Source organism: Saccopteryx bilineata, chromosome 12 (assembly GCF_036850765.1).
Source record: "Saccopteryx bilineata isolate mSacBil1 chromosome 12, mSacBil1_pri_phased_curated, whole genome shotgun sequence".
Classification (NCBI taxonomy): Eukaryota; Metazoa; Chordata; class Mammalia; order Chiroptera; family Emballonuridae; genus Saccopteryx; species Saccopteryx bilineata.
The window spans coordinates 14,042,413-14,063,538 of NC_089501.1; the positions used below are offsets into that span (position 1 = coordinate 14,042,413).

Here is a 21,126-nt window from a genome sequence, read left to right on the forward strand (position 1 = left end):
AAGATTATGGTGTCTCTGTTTTCACTCTCATACCTGAAAGGCAACAATGTACCCAGGGCTCATGCCTTCAAGTTCAAAAGACATCACCGAGGGAGGAATACTGACAGCAATCCAGTCTTCAAATGTTTTGTTTGTGTCACGTTGGTTGGATATTTGATAGAAAATTTCAAATCTTGTTAACACACCGTTTTCCTGCTTAGGCTTATTCCACCTAAATTCCACCACGACTTCCTTCTTGCTGTGGTCTTTTCTACTCGGTGATATAAATATTCTGGGGTTCTCTGGTGCTGACGGAACTGTAAAACAAGGACACAGACAGGACAGAAAAGAATAGGTGCTGACGTCTACCACTCGTGATGAGGGTGCAGAGCAACTTAGTAATAAATATTTCTCATTCCAGAGAGTGAAGGCATATCTTATCTTATTCTTAAATATCTTTAGGAGAGAATACAACATGGATTTCTTCAGGAATATGTCTTAATATTTCAGCAAATATTCTTTATGTCCAGTCCAAATTCCTCTTACTACCTTCCACTTAGGCATATCTTTCATGTCTGCGCCCTGTGTAGATGGGAGGCGCCTGATTATCCTTACAAAATACACTATTTGCTCTCATCCTGACAGAGTGATTTAGCGGGAAGTGGAAATGGCAGTCACCAGGAAGGAAGGCGGTAACTCCACCCAGCCTTCAGCTAGTTCAGTGTATAAAATACAGCATATCTGGGATCCTACGCCCTCTCACCTTAACCTTCCCAGTAAGCAGGACGTATCCCAAGAGTATGGTTTGAGGGTAGCCATTCTTCTAGAGCCAAACCAAGCAATTTACTCTTGCTCAGTCATTTCGTTAATTTCTCTCTTTTTAACCAAGAGAAATATTTCTGCCTGGTTTTCAGCTCATTTCATCTAAGATATTCTTTTCTCTTCAGATTCTTCCACAAGCCTCCTCCCTCCATGCCAACTCCCCCCTCTCTAATCACATTGCTTCTTAATATTTAATACTCATATGCAGGTCCAGTCTTCAGGCCTTCTTACACTGTACTTAAGTGGGATACTCACTCTTCTTGCCTCAGTCTTCAAGGCCCAGCTAGAGCTTCCCTGGCCGTACCAGTACATGTGTATTGTCCTCTCGTAAGAATGTTGAGGCAGCCTGATGCAGGTGAAGGTTTGGTAGTCTTGTCTATTTACTCCATGGCACTACTACTCAGTCATCACTGCCTGGTGTCTATTATCATCAGCAGAATGTGTTTATTTCTCTACTGGTTATGAGTTCCATCAGAGAAAGTACCTTTCCTTATTTCTTGCTAAATCCCCCCAAATCTAGTATAGGACTGGTACACAGTAAGTGCTTAATATATTGTAAATTTTTTTTTATATATATTTTTCTGAAGCTAGAAACGGGGAGAGACAGTCAGACAGACTCCCGCATGCGCCCGACCGGGATTCACCCGGCACGCCCACCAGGGGCGATGCTCTGCCCACCAGGGGGCAATGCTCTGCCCCTCGGGGCGTTGCTCTGCTGCGACCAGAGCCACTCTAGCGCCTGGGGCAGAGGCCAAGGAGCCATTCCCAGCGCCCGGGCCATCTTTGCTGCAATGGAGCCTTGGCTGCGGGAGGGGAAGAGAGAGACAGAGAGGAAGGGGGGGGGGGTTGGAGAAGCAAATGGGCGCTTCTCCTATGTGCCCTGGCCGGGAATCGAACCCGGGTCCCCAGCACACCAGGCCGACACTCTACCGCTGAGCCAACCGGCCAGGGCCTATTGTAAATTTCTTAATGGCAAAGACTAAATCTTATCAGGCTTCCTATTCGCCCCAGCATCCAGCACAGTGCTGATGACCCCAGCCCTCATTACAGCCCCTTACGGACGCAGTCAAGTCTATTTTCACAGAAGAGTCCAACCGAGGATGACATCCCAAGACAATCTCAGGGACTGCATACCTGGACCCAAATGCTAACTGCGACCGAATCTGCCCAAGCACCACTGGGTTCCTGCTATGAGGCTCATAGAAAAATATTGTTGGAGGGATCTTAACAGTAAAAAAAAGAATATAATAGTGAATGAATGTTCATGTTTCTTGAGCTTTTACTGCCTGCCAAGTCCTGTGCTAGGGAGTTGATATAAATTAAATCAACATGATACTATTATTTGCCAACATTTTCAAAAATGACTGAATGCAGATTTGATGAAACTACAGTGGGAAGTCCAGATGGAGTCCCAGCACTGCCACCTACTGGCTGCTTTACTTTGTGCAACTGCTGAGCGTCTGTTCCCTCCTTTTTATCACTGAGATAATGGCACCTGTCTGCCTACCTCAGAGCTGTGCGAGGATCAAATGAAATGATGTTTCTGACACATGCTAGGTATGCGATAACTGTTTAATAAAGGAGTTATATGTATATGTATGCTTCTTACACTTTAAAGTGATGGGCACATGTAAAGACATGGCTAGCATCCACTTTAAAACATATTCCAAAGAAAACCATTAAATTTAGACATCAGTTGTTCATCTACAGAAGATTCTAAGTTACTGTCTATAAGAACATCTCCCAATAAACCTGCCTTCCACCAAACTGTCTTTGCTTTAAATGCCCATTTTCCTTATAAAGCATTTCACAAATTACCTGAAACAAGTTTCTGCATTTTGTATATCATTATAATCAAGTGAAACAGTGTATAAGAAATCTCTGAAATACACTTTTGGAATAAATTATGTGTTCCTCTCATCTCCAAAAAGTCATTGAAATGGTACTGAATCTAAATACATCTATAAAATTAAAGGTATTCTAAAAAATTATTAACTATTCATTCTAGATCATATAAAGTGAGATTCTGCTTTTTTCTTTTTTAAAGATTTTTAACTCTTGTACCTGTTTCAGGTGCTCGAAGTGACAGCGATGCTTTGGGGCCTTTTCCCCAGTAGGTATAAGGAGTGACAGAAAGATTAAATAAGGCATAAGGTTCCAGACCTTCCACAGTAAATACAGGTAAAGTCTGTTGTTCACTAGTCAGGAACTAAAATATAAGCACAAAACATTCTTTTCTTATGGAAAGAATTATAAGATTTTTTTTATTCCCAGTTAACTAAAAATCTCTAAATTTTGGTTCACATGTAAAGTCAAATCTTGCAATTTTGGAAATGCTAATGTCAGTAAATTCCATGTCAGTCCATATAGGCCCGTTAAAGTGTCTAACATGCCAGTAGTTAACACCAGCCACAAAGCTGTCAGAGACTGGCTGTAGGCAAAGCATCTCAAAAACATCTCAGTAGTAAACTTGATGAGCAGATGGAACGACCGAAGGGATGGGCTTGGCTAAGTGAGGACAGGACAAATCAGTGTGGGCAGGGCAGATGCGGATGGGACAGTCTGAGAAATAGACGTTACTAGAACCAATGCATACCTTAGAATGAGCACTAAATTCCACACTGTAGAAAATTCCACCCCAATCCACTGTTGGGGGAGCGTGCCACAGGACTTGAAAACTTGAAGCATTTCCTTCAATCCTAAACGAAGACTCTTGAATGGAATCTGGGATCACCTTAGGCATAAAGGAGAAGTTCCCTAAGAGAAGATGAAAAAAAGAATAGAGGGAGGAAAAATTTAGGATTTTCAATCATCATAGAAAACATGGAAAATTAATAGTACCCAAACAAAATTTTCTTTTCTTTTAATATATTTTGAAAATCATCTTTTTCTGATCATTTAAAGCTGTAAATTTGAGTTAAGAGTAAACTGACAGCAAGCAAACCAACAGAAAATATTAGAGCCTTTTCCTCTTAAAACATAATTCTTAAGGAAAAATCCCAGCCCTGGCCAGCTGGCACAGAGCACTGGCCTGGCGTGCAGACATCCGGTTTCAAATCCCAGTCAGGACACACAGGAAAAGCAACCATCTGCTTCTCTCCTCCTCTCTCTCCTCTTTCCCCTCGCTCATCCAGAGGCTTAATTGATCCAAGCTACAGCCCCAGGTGCTGAGGATAGCTCGGTTGGTCCAAGCATTGGCCCCAGATGGGTGTTTGCTAGGTGTGAATCCTGGTTGAGGAGTATGTGGGAGTCTGTCTCACTATCTCCCCTCCTCTCACATAAATAAATAAATAAATAAATAAGAAAAAATAAAAAAAAATCTCAAGCTAAACATTAACTTAACAGAAAGTATCAAGGAACAAGAGTAAATAAGTAGGGATAAAACATTGTACCTGGCAGAGGTTTGAGGGATGTCTGAATAATTGTGAACTGATTAAATGTGGCTGGTTCCAAAACAGAGACACTAGTTCGTTGACTTATCTCTTGAGCTGTTATAATCTTAAAGCCATTGATCCAGAAAAGCCGACCACTATAGTACATCAATGCATTTTGGGAAATTTCAGAAGTACTCCAAGCTGCAAATTCTGTGATGGTGGTATTCCCAACACTGCTAAAACATGTCACCAATTAGTGTGTGTATCGGGATGGGGGAAGGGCTGGTACATTCAAGTACCAGATGAAATGTGTGTTTGTGTATATAAAAACAGAGAAAAAATACATTGCAATAGTAATCATCATTCTTAGTTTAATATTAAATTGATTATTTTTATGTTTACATTTTTCTCAAAGTTTTCCTAAGCAAATTTTTAAGGGCTTTTCTTATTACTGTGATACTGCAATGACAAGAGTGTTACACAGTTTTTAATAAATACTTGTAATTCTTGGTAATACGTCAAAGGCACAACCCATTGATTGGTTTTTCCTCGTTGAGACATGTACTTTTCCTCTTCTTGGTTATTTACTTGCTTTCATTATTCTAGCTTGCTTGGTTTTTCTCTGTATACTACTAGTCACAAATCTCTCTTTCTTCAATGATACCAACTTTCTATAGTTTAGTCAAACTGCTGCTTTATAGACCAGGGAATTCAAGTAAACAGACTATTCTTTTTTTTTTTTTTTTTTTTTTTTTGTATTCTTCTGAAGTGAGAAGTGGGGAGACAGAGAGATAGACTCCCACATGCACCGACCAGGATACACCTGACATGCCCACCAGGGGGCGATGCTCTATCCATCTGGGCCATTGCTATGTTGCAACCTGAGCCATTCTAGCGCCTGAGGAAAAGGTCATGGAGCCATTCCCAGCACCGGGGCCCACTTTGCTCCAATGGAGCCTTGGCTGTGGGAGGGGAAGAGAGAGAGAGAAAAAAGAGGGGGGAGGGGGAAGAAGTAGATGGGCGCTTCTCCTGTGTGCCCTGACCAGGAATTGAACTGGGACTTCCACAGGCCAGGCCGACACTCTACCACTGAGCCAACTGGCCAGGGCCAAACAGACTATTCTTTAAATTGCCTCTAGAGTTCTTTCTCAACAACAGAGAATTTTGTAAGAATATTTTACTTTAAGAATTTGCTTGGTTGTTTCTAAAATTTCTCCAGTTACTGAGTACTTGATAAAAACCCTCCACGATTCTCCACCTTTTAGAGTGGAGGTTTGACCTTTCTTTAAATGATTTCTCTAACTATTATTGAAGTGTCAACCTTTCCCTCTAAGAAGTTATAAAGGATGGCATTTAAAATAAAAAAAAATGAATGAAAGTTTTGTTTTGAGAATCTCACAATAACTCCTTGAAAAAAAAAATAGAAAGGACCTCAGGGGACCATAGCTGGACATTGTGAACCTTACAAAGAAGCACGTACACTAGTGCTATTGCTACAGTCCTTTGATGAGTAAAATACCATTTATTATACCTGCTCCATTGTGAAGACAGCACCAGGTTTCTTGGAGGACTTTCACCCACCCTCCCGAAGCCAAGGCTCCACTGGAGCAAAGTTGGCCCGGGTGCTGGGAATGGCTCTGTGACCTTTTCCTCAGGCGCTAGAATGGCTCAGGTTGCAACATAGCAATGGCCCAGATGGACAGAGCATCGCCCCCTGGTGGGCATGTTGGGTGTATCCTGGTCGGTGCAAGTGGGAGTCTATCTCCCTGTCTCCCCACTTCTCACTTCAGAAAAATACAAAGAATAGTCTGTTTACTTGAACACAGTATTCCTGGTATTGTACTGTAGTTAAGTGTTTACAAACCTATCTTTCCCCACAAGCATGATACCTCACTGAATGAATGAATTCTCATGCATTATCATTTATAACTGAGGGGCAAGTGATTCTCTCCTTCTCAATTTATTGCCTTCGAGGAATATTACTTACTTCTGCCCCCAAAGAACAGCTGTGTACAGGTGAATACATTGACTGTCTTGAACCAACCAATATAGGAGCCCATCACTGAGGTCTAAAGTTAGAGCAATTACCTAAATTGAACAGAAGGTAAGAAAACAAATCAAATACATTATTTGAAGGATACCTTGCAAACAAGTCACACTTAAGCTACAGATTTCTCTTTACGATTCTCTGTGGAGTTATAAACTCAGTGACTTTTACCTTTCACTGAATATAAAAATTATATGAGTATTACCACTATTATGTAATTTGGATGTAAGTGAACTGGTTTTCTAAAAATCTTCAAAAGGCAGGGACTGTTACTCCCATATACTTATTTTCAGCAGCTTCAACATCACCTGGAAACTTGCGAATACAAATTCTCAACCACACTGCAGGTCCTACTGAATCAGGAACTTTGAGTCTCTGTCACATCATGAAGCCTTGCCTAAAGTGAGCCATTACTTTGGACACTTCAGTCACACAAGTCAATGAATTTCTCTGCTGTTTAAGTCAGTTGTTCTCAAACATTACTGTGTATTAGAATCACCTGTGGAGTTCTTTAAGCATTTCAGTTCTCAAGTTGCATCGTACTAAAGTATGGTCTCTGTAGATGGAATAGAGCAGTGATTTTCAACCTTTTTTTTTTTATGGCACAAACACACACTAATTACTAAGGTCAGTGCCCTTGACTAAATACAACCATTTTCATCTCATGGCACAAATAAATTAGTTACTAAAGAAGAAGAGAGGTCAGGGCCCCTTTTTCTTTAGTAATTAGTTTATGAGTGCGTGAGAAACAAAGGTTGAAAATCACTGGAATAGAGTACCCTGTATGTTCTCTAATTCCCCAGATAATTCCAATGTGTTACCAAGTTTGAGAACAAATGGTAAACCATTTTAAATCGTATCTTCTGTTCAGTATAACCAAAACACCTTGACACATTTTGAAAATATAATACACACAGAGTTTTCATGTGCTTTAATTAGATAGAGTTACATATACATAAATTTCTATTTCCAGCTGACATCTGAAACCACTTCTTACTACTCTCTTTTAATTCTTGTTACCATCTGTTTCAACTTTATATCCCATTGCCTAGGTGAGGTCTGAGGTAAGACTGCTTCTCCTATGAAATAGACTGCATGAGATAGAAGTTACAGTCAAATAGAATTAAAGTTGATGACTATATTTTTAGCAAAATACAGCAGAATAAAAAAAATTGATGAGCCCATAAAAATGTAAAAAGAATACAATAATATATCCAAAAACTAAAAATAGTTGCTAACAATATCCAAGCCTACTTCAAAGATAATCTTGAGGCCCATGGCTGCAAGAACCTTCAATGGTCCTATTGAAAACTTTGTTCCCCAAAAAACTCAACCCATTCTTTTCTCAAAAGGCAGAAAAACTATTCTAGCAACTCACAACCTGTGGGAGTTAAAGCATGTCTATGCTTCAGGATAAGAGAGATTTACTGACTACTTTTTAAAAGTAAAATCAGGTTAATCTTGTTTGATTATTTAAGAGATGCACTAGAGCTTTCTAAAAAAACACATTAACTATATTTTACCTCTTTTAAATTTATTTTTATTATAGTTGGCATACAATATTATATTAGTTTCAGATGTACAACACAGAGACTTGACAATTACATACCTTATGATGTGATCACCGTAAGTCTAGTAAAGTTATTATGCAAAGTTATTATGATATTAATATTTTCCCTATGCTATATATTATTACATAATTGTGACTTTTTATTTTATAACTGGAAGTTTGTGCTTCTTATTTCCTATTATTTTTATTTACCCACCTCCCACCGCCATTCCTTCTGGCAACCATCAGTTTGTTCTCTTTATCTATGAGTCTGTTTCTGTTTTGTTTTGTATGTTCGTTTGTTTTGTTGTTTTATTAGATTCCACACATAAGTGAAACCATATGGTATTTTTTTCTCTCTGACTTATTTAACTTAATATCCATGTCCATCCATGTTGTCACAAATAGTGACATTTCTTCTCTCTTAAAAAAAGAGATTTTACAGCTTTTTCTTTTTTTGCTAGAATACAACACATTATTCAAGCTATAAGTAAAATTTAGATGTTGAGTCATTATCCCATCGCTTTACATCAGTTATCTGGACCCATATTTAAAGAGTCAAAGAATGTTCCATAAATCTTTGGTACCACTTATGTCTAATAGAGCCCATACCTTAGAAATAATCCCTTTAATCTAAACTAAAACCCAGAAGTTTAAGCCTGTGGTAAAATGTACTATGTCTATACTATGAGCCCAACCCATCAGATGTGGCAAAAACTGTATTTTAACTTTAGATGAAAATCTCACTTTATGCCCCTTTTTGACCAAATATTGTAATAACTGGGCTCACTATTTTATCAGACTTGTTGGTTGCAAAGTATCTTACTACGAGTAACATATAAAGAATTTCAGCAAAAAGAGAGAACTTTGCTTGGTGCAAAATGTGTTGCCTTCAAAACACCCACTAGCATTAATAGAGGCAGATGCATAAGACAGCAAACCATGGAACCAGAATGTGAATTTGTATATACAGCAACAACACTCACCGGCCTTTGAGAGTAGAAATTTAAAGAAAAATATATTTCACCAAACATGCTGAGAAATATAATGATTTATTCATTTATAGACAAGTCCCCAGGGCCACTCCAGAGCTCTCTTCAGTGGAAACAGTTCAAACAACTAGATCAGAGCAGTGGAGAAATTACTGACAAAGCTCCAGGGATAAGAAGTTACTCTTGAGATAACAGTACCTTTAATATGATTTTAAAAAGTAAAAGTGCTTTTTCCTAACATTTATTATTGAGACATAAAAAATGCTTTCTTTGTATTTAAACTCAAGTGGCTCCAAAATTTTGGTTTTTGACAGAAATGATTAATTTCTGGGTATAGTACATAAATTTCTATTTCTTTTAAGCATCTGTGTTATAATCTTTATATGTAAATCATGTCCATTTAAATATCTGACAAATTATTATCTATATATCCTATAGAATTGACAATCAAGTGACTCAACAATTTGTTTCTTTGTTTACAAATGATCTGGATAATTTGTATTATGTATATTTGACTTCTGTTATCAACAACAACAAAAATTTTTTTTTAATTTAAGAAATATCCTAGGTAGAAATAGTATGAATAATTTATTTCTTCTTCATGCTTTTCTGTAATTTCTACATTTCCTACAGTAGACATATATTACTATTATGATCAGAAAAAACAAAATTCAGAAATTTAGATGGATACATAGTAGGTAGCTAAACAGGATCAAGAAAAATAGGCACTGATTCTAGAAATTGAGGAAGTAAAAATCATATTTGTTTTAGAATATTCCTATATCGAGTTGTTATTTAGACTGAGTTATAATAATAAGAGCTTAACTATTAAGCAGTTAATATATGCCTAGAACTATTCTCATTGCTTCCCATGAATTATCTCATTTGATCTTTGCAACAATTCTGAAATTAAAATGCTTTTAAGTGTGGATCATTCAGGATAAGTCAAGATACAAAAATTTCCATGTTTTAAATTTTTAAATCAATTATGACAATCAGATAAAGTTGGAGAAATTTTACTTATACCAGATTTTACTGTAACGGTATTTTCTTTTAGATTCTACCTTAACGATTCACAATAAGCAGACGCAGTATTATCATACCTATACTATTGTACTATACAAAATTAGTAAATAATCAGATTTTATTTTTAATTTGTCACCTTTTTCCCAGAAAACCATGGCTGTGCCTGCAGTATATGAAAACTTTCCCCATTTAGCCTGGTGCTTTCCACTGAGTGTAGTGTGGTCCAATAGAGATATCCACCAACTGAATCCACCACCATGTCATTCACCAGCAACTTCACATGAGTCACAATATCTGTGTGTCCTGTCAACAATGACTGCCTTTGTATCTATAAAACATAATCATAGGGCCAGTTAATGATTTTCAAATGACATCATGATTTATGAATAGTTTATTCAAATCATTATTAAGTTGCTGCATTTATCCATTCATTTGTTCAACCACAAATATTTACTGGCTCTATGTGCTGGGTAGTATATTAAACCTTGTAAACATAATAGTCATAAAGATAAGTCTCCATTGAGTTTATTTCTTTTCATGTTTCTAAAGAGAAGGGAGATATATTTTTGAGTGAAAAAAATACTTACTCTTCTTAATCATATATGCAGAGTCAAAACATTGCTAGATAAGAATAGATTGGGCTCTTGAAGAAGATAAATACATTCTCATAAATAATGACATCTCTCCTTGCTCCTTTCTATCAATATATTTTCCTAACACTAACTACTGCCATTATTAGCGAGTACCTATTATGTGCCAGGCATTATACTTTTTCTCAGTCTTTAAAATATTTATTATTTATATAAGCTCTTATAACTCATATTAAGGCTTTATAGGATTTCTATTTCTTACTTTTTTAAAGAGTAAACTGGGTTCAAAGAAGTTAATTTTTCCTGGAGTGAAACAGTTTTATAAGAGAGGAAGCAAATACTTGAAGCCAGTTTTTATACTCATTCTTCCACTTCCTCCTTCTAAACAATTTTCCAAATAACTGATTTTAGGTAGCATTCTCTGACTAACCCCACTCCACTCTGCCTACATATCACTGGCACTTATGAATTCAGACTATACCATATTGCCTTGCCTCTAAATACATTGCTTTGTATGTTTCTTCTCATATTTCAGATATGTATTTTTACTTCATTAAAAGAGCAAGGACAAGTGGTGATGGTTGCACAACACTGACCATATTTTATAAACCACCCCATTGTATGTAACAAAAGGGTAAATTTTATGGTATGTAAATTATATCTTAATAAAGCTGATTTATTTTTAATTGGGGGCATGTCTACTATTTATTTTATATTCCCTACTATGCCTCTTCTCAAGGCTCTAAGCACATTGGTAATAGATAAATGATGGTTGAGCAAGTAAAAACTCAGAAAATAGCACTGTCCTGATTAGAAAACGATTTCACTACATTTCTCAATGTGTCAGATTAGTGTCCTCATTATAAACCATCTTTCCTTTTATTTATTTATTTTTTTTTTGTTTCTGGATTTATTTTTTTTGTTTGTTTGTTTCTGGATTTATTTATTTATTTAATTTTTAGAGAGAGGAGAGAGAGAGATAGAAAGAGAGAGAGAAGGGGGGAGGAGCAGAAAGCATCAACTCCCATATGTGCCTTGACCAGGCAAGCCCAGGGTTTCAAACCAGCGATCTCAGTGTTCCAGGTCGATGCTTTTACTCACTGTGCCACCGCGGGTCAGGCCAACCATCTTTCCTTTTAAAGTGTACCACTGCACTGTGCAAGATGTCTCCATTTTTCCTCCAGGTCCACTCTTAACCTTTCCACCCTCCTCTGTGTCCCAGAGGCTGACATCAATGGACTGCATCAGCTGGACTCCAGGACTCCCTGTTCCCTGGCTTTCGGTGAGGCCCAGCCAGTGGAAGCACTGGCAGGAGATTGGAGGGCAGAGGGAAAGAGGGGTTGGGTACTCATTCCCTGAGCCTTTGACCGTGATTGGGTTTCATGTTGGCAACTCTCCTCACAGGTCCTTCTCCTTCTTTCCTTTGCCGCTTTATGCCTGGAGGTACTTATATCTTTACACACCTGCCAGCCCAGGGCATGCTTCACCAGCCTTCGCTCATTCACCTTAGTCCTGTCTGCACTCTTGAAAACAGTCCCTTCCCTTAGTTTCTTTCAATCACACTTTTGGAATGTGCCATTTTCCTCCAGAACACTGACCCACTACTGAACATTTTCATATATTTATTGTAAAGTATTACTGAAAATAGAACACCAAGGGCATAAAACTTCCTTTACACATAAATGCATTTTAATAAAAAAAACTGAGCAGACTTAAAGACAAATACAAAATAATAATAGCCTAGATGGTACACAAGTATGAAAAAAATCATGAAATAACATTCAAGCCACTGAAGTGATTGGGCATTGCTCTAGCATCCAGAATGCCCAGCTTCCACTTACCACATATGTCTTTCCAGCCCAGTAGAGAAAGTGACCCAGCCACTCATAAGCTAATGCGCCTGCTCCTGCAATGTTGGGTATGCGAGACTTCTCTGAGATAGCCGAGCCATTCAGCAGCCACATGTAAACATCACCTTTCATGTCACTGTAGTAGAGGCTGCTGTTGTACCAATCCATGTCTCAAAACAAAGTGAATTGGTAGCAGTTATTTTTTTCACATGTCGACATAAACATAGCAAGTCAAGAAACCACACATGCACATCAATCTAATTTTAAAGCATATGCTAACATAGATGGCCACTTGAACTTCAAGGGTCAGTCAAGAATATTTTAATAATGTTATCCCAAAATGTTGACCCCAGGAACTAAAGATGGGAACTAATATTCATTAAGCATCTCCTCTTTCTCGAACCTTGTTTCAGGTGTTTCTACACATCTCACTTACTTCTTAAAGCCAAGATATAAAATAAGAAGTATCCCCATTTTTGACATGGCAAACCTGAGACTCAGTGAGATTATCTATTCTGACTGAGATCTTACACATGCAAAGAGGGGATCCAAGATTCAAGCCAACTCCAAATCATTCTTTCCATTAGTAACACACTATGTCCTAAGCCCAGTTCCTTTGTTGGTCAGAAATGCTGATGTACTTTTAATGGCCATGCACACAGATCAAATAATTAGATGATTATAGAAGTTGCCATATCTGGCAAGGTCACTATTATATTAACCTATAATGAAGACTTTTCTTCATTATAATGTTCCCTAGGCAAAATTACCCACTCATTACTTAACAATCCTCTTCATCATGAAATTCATTCTTATTCTTTATTTATATCTTCAAACAGCCTTTTCTTGTTCCAGTCTTATTGCTAACTCATAATGAATTACTGAAGCATAGCTGTCTCTCAGCGGATCAAGATAATTTGTTACTGTGACACAACATTGATAGATTAAAATACCTGAGAAGTGCAGCAAAACTTTCCTGAAATGGGCATAAATCAATGAACAACCTCACATTTTGTAATATAATAAATAGCATTTCTACTTATTTTTCTTGATTTTCTATCTCTGGAGAGACAGTTTATGTGGTAGGTAAGCTTTCTAACTACTAAGCATTTTCTTCACACTATCACTGGCAGTATAGATCAGTCAGTTTTTCCCCCTTTTATGATTGACCTAACATCAAAACACTCAGTTCTTTTGATTATTGAATAGCTTAGGAAATTTTAATAGTAGAAATCTGTCATTCCAAGTATACAAGGACTTGGTATTTACCTGACACATTTCTTATATCAGAGGACAAGAATTTCCCTGGGCCAAAGCTATTTAATGGTTTACTCCAAAGCCCGTCTTCTTTCACAGCCATGATAAATGGGGGCTCTATAGCTATTTGGAAAAAAAAATTAAATTTAAATTTAAAAAAAGAAAGAAATTAAAATATCACAAAGAGCACACTTATTTAGGCACACATCTTACACCCTGAGATTTCCTTTATAAAGTAAAAGAATTCCCACATTTTGAAAATACTGTGGAAGTGTAAGAGCAATTGTATCTGCTTAACAGAATTGTATATAATATTAAACATACTTTCTGATTGTTATGGAAATATTTGAAGTTGACTGTGAAGAGAAATGTGTGGTGATATCGCATCTATAGCAATATGATGGTCATGAAAGTGTTTGTTTTTTTAGAGAGAGAGAAAGAGAGACAGGGACAGACAGACAGGAAGGGAAAGAGAAGAGAAGCATCAACTAGTAGTTGTGGCACCTTCGTTGTTCATTGATTGCTTTCTCATATGAGCCTTGGCCCGGAATGGGGGGAGGCTCCAGCCAAACCAGTGATCTTGGGCTTAAGCTAGAGACCTTGGGGCTCAAGCCAGTGACCCTGGGGTCATGTCTATGATCCCATGCTCAAGCCAGCAACCGCCACTCAAGCTGATGAGGCCACGCTCAAGCCAGTGACCTGGGGTATGGAACCTGGGTTCTCAGCATTCCAGGTCAAGGTACTATCCCCTTTGCCACTACCTGGTCAGGTGGTCATGAAAGATTTTTGTTTTGTTTAATTTTGGCTATTGGTTGCCATGGTCCCATTCAGAGAACCCAAAAGCATCTGTGATAAGAACAGCAGAATAAATGATACAATTATCTTTCCATTTGCATCCCTTCAACTTCTCTCCCCATGACTTTCAGAGTTCAAGGAGTGCTATAATGTAATAAACCCTAGAAAAATAGAGATAGACTAATAGATAGAGAGCAGGTTGAGCGCTCATTGGGGTGGAGGGGATGAGGGGCTTGGTGTGTGTGTAAGGGGTGTGTGGAAGTATTGACCAAAAAAGAAAACAAAAAGAAAAACTCATGGACATGGGCAACACTGTGATGACTGCGGTGGGGAGGCAGTCTGGGGGAATGCAGAAGAGGGTGTAAAGGGGATAAATGGTGATGGGCAGAGACTTGACTTGGAGGATGGAAACACAATACAGTGTACAGAAATATATTATAGAATTATGCACCAGAAACTTGTATAATTTTGTTAATCAGGGTCACCCCAGTAAATTCAATAAAAAGGGGAAAGAAAAAAGCAATGATAAAGAAGAAAAGTACATGGTTTCCATAAAATACCTTGGAAAGTTTAAAATAGCAGGTTAGGCACATAAAAGTCACACAGTGCTTTATGTGTTTTTCTCATCTCAGATAAACATGTACTCAGAGGTCATCATTCCCTCAATCTCATTTCTTTGCCACATTGGAGGGGACTAATTTTAAGGGGCATGGGGAGCAAGTTTATTTTGTTGTTTTTGTTTTTGTTTTTTTGGTCAGAATCACTCCCTAAATCAAGAACATGTTCTCACCTGGCACCAGGGTAGTGCCCACCGAGGGCTCTGACCAAGGGCCTGGCCCCTTGGGAGAGCGTGCTCTCACAGAAACCTTGTATTTTGTAGCACTCCGCAGCTCGGAGACATTGAGCATGATCCCACTTATGTTAGAGAAAACACGAGGAATTTCTGGAAAGTCTTGGGTTAATATTTTCACCTCGTAAGTCCAGTTCTGCCAAGCGGAGGGGCCTAATTAATCAGAAGAGTTAACCGATATTACGGGCATCGGCAAGGGCAAACAAAGGATTGTCAATAAATTTATCTATAGCCTTGAATGGAAGGGTAATTGGGCAGTGATACCTCTCACCCTACTAATCATCCGGGTGACTTTGATGGCATGACTAGAATAGTGTCCATTCCACCCATGCTATTCATCTTGTTTATGGATGGAGACGTTATCCCCAACAAACCAGAGGCCACTGGTCCTCAGGCAAGGCTGTGTGCCCAGCTGCAGACAATTGTCAGAGGGCTGCTCTCTGATACCACCAGATGGAACCAGGTGCCTAATAAACAACTGCTTTGTGATGAATTTCTAATATAATTCCTGGTGTTTGCATAGCACCTTCTTCCCAGAGGCCCAAATGACACACAAAAAATTTTGCCTATTCATTTTCAGTTGTCTTTGAGATATATAGCAAACAGGCATAATTAACTTTGTCTCAAAGTAGAAAATAGACGTTTGCTAAATATTCAAGGAGACCAGGAATTGGCAAACTACAGTCTTGGGACCAAATCTAACCCACTGCCTTTTTTTTTTTTTAAGAGAATTCTTTTTTAATTATTTATTCATTTTAGAGAAGAGAGAGAAAGAAAGAGAGAGAGAGAGAAGGAGGAGGAGCAGGAAGCATCAACTCCCATATGTGCCTTGACCAGGCAAGCCCAGGGTTTTGAACCGGCGACCTCAGTGTTCCAGGTCAACACTTTATCCACTGCGCCACCACAGGTCAGGCCCACTGCCTATTTTTATAAATAAAGTTGTACTGGAAGAGAGCCACAGTTACTTATTTATATATTAGCTATGGCCGTTTCCACACTACAAAGGCAGTGTTGCATAGCTATACCAGAGATCATATGACCTACAAAGCTAAAAACATTTACTAACTGGTCCTTCATTTATAGAAAAAGTTTGCTGACCTCTGTGCTAGGTACTTATATGCATCTTAATTTAACCTATATGACAATCCCAGGATCATTCCACTAATAAATGGCAAGACCAGTGTGTAAGTCCATGTGGATTGACCCCAGAGTCACCACAAAAACTGCCTCTCCAGAGATAAAAGGTCCAGTTCAGAAACGTTTAAGGAGTTGCTTAAATTCATTCAAGATCATCATGGGTATACAATCTCAACCCAAGCGCTCTATCCCCTGACTAATATTCACTCAGACTAGAATGTCAGTGCCCAGCTCCTAGTAGACTCTCAATAAACGTTTGAACTGTTCTGTTAGGATATAAGTAGAAAATACAGAGATTCTCCCAATGCAAAACTAATAAATGCAGAATAAATGTGTTAAAACATTTTTTTGAGCTAAGTAGTACTTCTGGTTGATGAGTGAATAATCAAAAAGGAGCCTTCAAAACTGAGTCACATCATCTAGCAGTCCAGGCCTTCCTCTCCCTCCAGTGGGGCCATACCCATGCAGGGGAGAGGGCACTCACTGGCTCCGATGGCAAGGGCAGGAGGCTTCCACTGAACCAGGGCCTGCTGGGAGCCAAACAGCACAGAGAGCTGCTGCGGGTGGGCCGGCAGGGGGTGAGGCTGGGTGTATGTGCTGAAGATGACCAAGTTACCAAACCCAAATTCTTCTATGTGTCTCAGGTCACATCCCACGATGAATTCATTAAAAGACAAAACGTCCTGTTGGAAAACAGCCTTGCCATCTGTGACAAGGAAGTCATTGTTTTCACAAGCAAAGCTCTTCACATCAGCAAAGGAGACATGAGGTAGGACAAGATGAGAAGCAGAGCCATCCAGAAACATTGACATGAAGACCTGGGTGGTGTCATTGAAGTAAATGATTCGCTTGGACTGTGGCTTTACTACAAAGTCCTTTAATGTACAACTCTCCACAATACGTATGGCTTTCGAGACCAGATCTGAGAGCACTGGGAGATCAACCCTGTAAATGCCATCCCTCAGGAGATAAAAGAGAAACCTGACAGGGGAACAAAAGAAGCTTGGTGTGACTCAGTGCAAAGGTGGATGAGTAACTTCCTTAACCCGTTGTTTTACCCAATTATGCAATCAGAATCGTGTATCTTCAGAATTGATAAGTACAAGGCTTCCCAAGGGTCAAAAGAGTAAAGATAATTCACTGAAGAAATGCTCTATTCATTGAAGTTAGAAGTTGAAACACTGGAAAATTTCAGCCTCACTTATAATACTTAGCATCCTCCGCATTATATATAACTTTTTAAGGAATCATAGAATTTAAAAACAAAAAGGGTCTTTAAAGATTTTTTTAATGGAAACTACCTTAAAAGAAAGCATATTATATAGAAATTACACAGCTAAACATGTTATTTATTACAAAATGCTTTTCTCCAAAAATACAAATTTTTAAGTCTAATTCTGTCAATAAATTTTCTCATGCATTATAAATAATAAAACAGAAGAAAGCAAAAACATTTCAACCATTTTTTTAAACCTTAGTTATTATTTAACTATAAAAATCTAGCCAGCAACTTTGTATTTGTAGTAGACTAAGCTTTTTAAAATATGTACAATTGAAGCAATAGAGCTACGATTTTACAAATCATGAAGAAACACCACATACGTGGGCAAAACAGCTAAGAAGGACCACCCAGTAATCAGAAGAAGGGAATGAATTGAAGAATTTTGAAAAAACACATAATTTGGAGACAAACATTATGGTTTGATGCCGGTAAAATTTTAATAATGAAAGAGACAACACCACTTAAATATTTCATCGATGATCAAATATGTTAGAATTTTAACTAAAATATGAAACTATTAATTTGAATGTAGCTAATTTAGGATTTGTGGTCATGGAGACGGATGTTAACAAAAGTGTACTTTTCTTTAGTAAATCTTATCACAAAGCCATGGATTGCTAGGAATCGAACCTTTCACAACTATCAAATAACTTTCTGTGTCCTACTCAGTTGCACTCCTGCTGCCCTTGATGACTACTCGAAACCTTTATCAATATGTTCCTGTGCTAAAACAATATCCTGAGATATAAACTACATATGGAGAGATAAACCTATGTTCTTTTTCTTTTTTTTACAAGTATGTTCCTGTGCTAAAACAATATCCTGAGATATAAACTACATATGGAGAGATAAACCTATGTTCTTTTTCTTTTTTTTACAAGTCTCAATAGATTTTTATCTTATTTTTAAGTCATTTTTCATTTTTAAATTACAATTGACATACAATGCATATTAGTTTCACATGTACAACCCAGTGATTAAACATTACAGAACTTATTAAGTGATTATCCTGAAAAGTCTCATACCCATCTGACTCCATAGTTACTAGAATATTATTGTCTTTATTACCTGTGCTCTACTTTACACCCCCCATAACTATTCTGTAGCAACCAGTTTGTACTTTTTAACCTCATCACCTCTTTCACCCATTGTCCCAACTGCCCTTCTACCTGGCAATCATAAAAATGTTCTCTGTATCTGAGTCTGTGTTCTGCTTGTTTGTTTATTTTGTTTTTAGATTCAATTGTCTGTAGATATGTATTTATTGGCATTTTATTGTTCATATTTTTGTCTTTATTTTTGCCTTTTTCTTCTTAAAGAAGATCCCTTAACCATTCATGTAAGACTAGTTTGGTGGTGAATAACTCTTTTAACTTTCTTTTCTTTGTCTGAGAAGCTCTTTATTTGTCTGTCGATTTTAAATGATAGCTTTGCTGGGTAAAGTAATCTCAGCTATAGATCTTCACTTTTCATCATTTTGATATTTCTTGCCACTCCTTTCTGGTCTGCAAAATTTCTGTTGAAAAATCAGTTGACAGCTTTATGTCACCTTACTGTTCTTCGCTTGCTGCCTTTAAGATTCTCTCTTTGTCTTTAATTTTTGGCATTTTAATTATGATGTGTCTTGGTATGGGTCTCTTTGGGTTCTTCTTACTTGGGGCTCTCTGTGCTTCTTGAACTTGAATGCCTTCTTCCTTCACCAGGTTAGGAAAGTTTTCTGTCATTATTTTTTCAAATAGGTTTTCAATGTTAGTTCTCTTTCTCTTCCTTCCTGCACCCCCATGATGTGAATGTTGACACACCTGAGTATCCTTACACTGTCCCCGAGGATACTTACACTGTTTTCATTTTGAAATTTTTGTTTCTTTTTGCTATTCTGATTGGGTGTTTTTTGCTTCCTTATCATCCAAATGGCTGATTTGATTTTCAGCTTGATGTACTCTACTATTGATTTCTCATAAATTATTCTTCCTTTCAGTTAGTGAATCCTTCATTTTTGACTGGTTCTTTTTTTATGGTTTCTACGTCCTCTTTTATGATTATTTCTTTGTTGAAGTTCTCACTAAGTTCTTTGAGCATCCTTATAGCCATTGGTTTAAACTTGGTATCTCGTAGCTAGCTTGCCTCTATTTCTTTCAGTCTTTTTCTGGTGATTTCTCCTATTCTTTCATTTGGGACATGTTTCTTTGTCTCCACTTTTTGGCTGCTTCTCTGTTTGTTTCTATGTGTTAGGTAGAGCTGCTACATCTCCCAGGCTTGGTAGAGTAGTCTTGGGTAGTAGGTATCCTGTAGGGTCCAGTGGCACAGCCTCCCCAGTCACCCCAGCTAGGTTCTCTAAGTGCGCCCCTGTGTGGGTTGTGTGTGCTGTCTTGTAGTTGAGCCTTGATTGCTGTTGGTGTCACTAGGAGATATTAACCCCACAGGCCTATCAGCTGTGAAGACCGGCTGCGATTATAGTGGAGAAGCTGCTGTGCAAGAGCGGACCCTACAGAGCAGGAGCTTCAGTGGGTCTTTGGTGCTCACTGAGTCCACCCCTAGAGTTTGTTGCTCATGGGTATGGTAAGGCTGTAATCTGGGATGATTTGAAGATGTCCACTGGGTGTACTGGCTCTGCGATTGCCCCCCGGGAGGTACAAGGTCAGCCACTGCCTGGGGCTGCCACCTGGTGTGAGGTGAGCTAGAGAGCAATGTGCAGATGGCTGCTACTTGTGCTGGGCTTGAAAGTGACCAGAAGAGGCCAAGATGTGAAGCGAGGCTGGCTGCCACTAGTGTCAGGCCTGGGGCCACTTAGCAAGAGGAAAAGGGTACACAGAGGCCAGACTCTGCTTGTTTGAGAGATTTGAGTAAAGTCCAAAGCATGAGGCAAGAGAAGCTATTTGTATAGAAAAGCCACCAGAAGTGGCTTGGGTGGGCTGAAAGTTGGATGGGGCAGGGGCTCAGGTGGGAGGAACAGTGTGAGCCAGGTTGATGGGAACTCAGATATGGAGCCTACCTGAGGCTCTGTAGGGGCAGTGCACCTCAAAAAAGAAAGAATGGCCTCTGCCAGCACTTTTATCTAGCGTAAAGCTACTCCCACCCAACTCTTGCTCTGATGTTTGACAATCTAATTCCTCCCCATATGTCCCTGGTTCCTCTCAAGCTGCTGCCCCAGTGCTGGAGCTCAGAGGGAGCGTGTCTGAGTAAGTCTGTGCTTGGGCCCTTTAATAGGAGCTGCCTGGGACTCCAGCAGCTCTCCGTCTCACTCAGCCACAATCCCTGTTGGTTTTTACAGCCAGTAGTTAAGGGGACTTCTCTTCTTGGCACTGGAACCCTGGGCTCAGAGGCCTAGTGTGGGACTGGGACCCCTCACTACTCAGGGGGAACCCCTATAGCTGAGATATCCCTCCCAATTTTAAAATATCACATGTGCCCCAGCTGTAGGCAGCTGCCTAGGTTGCCTTGTACCTAGGCAAGTGTTACACTGCTGGGAGAACAGCAGCTGGTAGCTGGTTGGCATTCTGGGCCTGGTTCATGCCAACTCTGTTGTTAACTATACCAGGATGCCAGCATAATTGAAAAAAATAATAATAAAAAAAT

At 38.7% G+C, this 21,126-nt stretch overlaps 1 protein-coding gene across 2 annotated transcripts in view; it reads right to left on the minus strand.

The window, feature by feature from the left end:
• The window catches only part of ROS1 (ROS proto-oncogene 1, receptor tyrosine kinase), a 125,425-nt gene that overhangs the window by 61,757 nt on the left and 42,542 nt on the right, over positions 1-21,126 (minus strand). The window contains exons 13-22 of one of the 2 annotated variants that reach the window (XM_066247903.1): positions 16,753-17,249; positions 15,072-15,284; positions 13,499-13,609; positions 12,221-12,399; positions 9,926-10,117; positions 6,163-6,263; positions 4,194-4,408; positions 3,398-3,558; positions 2,866-3,010; positions 34-296 (exon numbers count right to left, since the gene is read on the minus strand). In XM_066247903.1, the coding sequence (XP_066104000.1) occupies positions 34-296; positions 2,866-3,010; positions 3,398-3,558; positions 4,194-4,408; positions 6,163-6,263; positions 9,926-10,117; positions 12,221-12,399; positions 13,499-13,609; positions 15,072-15,284; positions 16,753-17,249 (2,077 nt within the window). Of the gene's footprint in view, positions 1-33; positions 297-2,865; positions 3,011-3,397; positions 3,559-4,193; positions 4,412-6,162; positions 6,264-9,925; positions 10,118-12,220; positions 12,400-13,498; positions 13,610-15,071; positions 15,285-16,752; positions 17,250-21,126 lie in introns of both variants that reach the window. The other variant, XM_066247904.1, reaches the window with a different exon arrangement.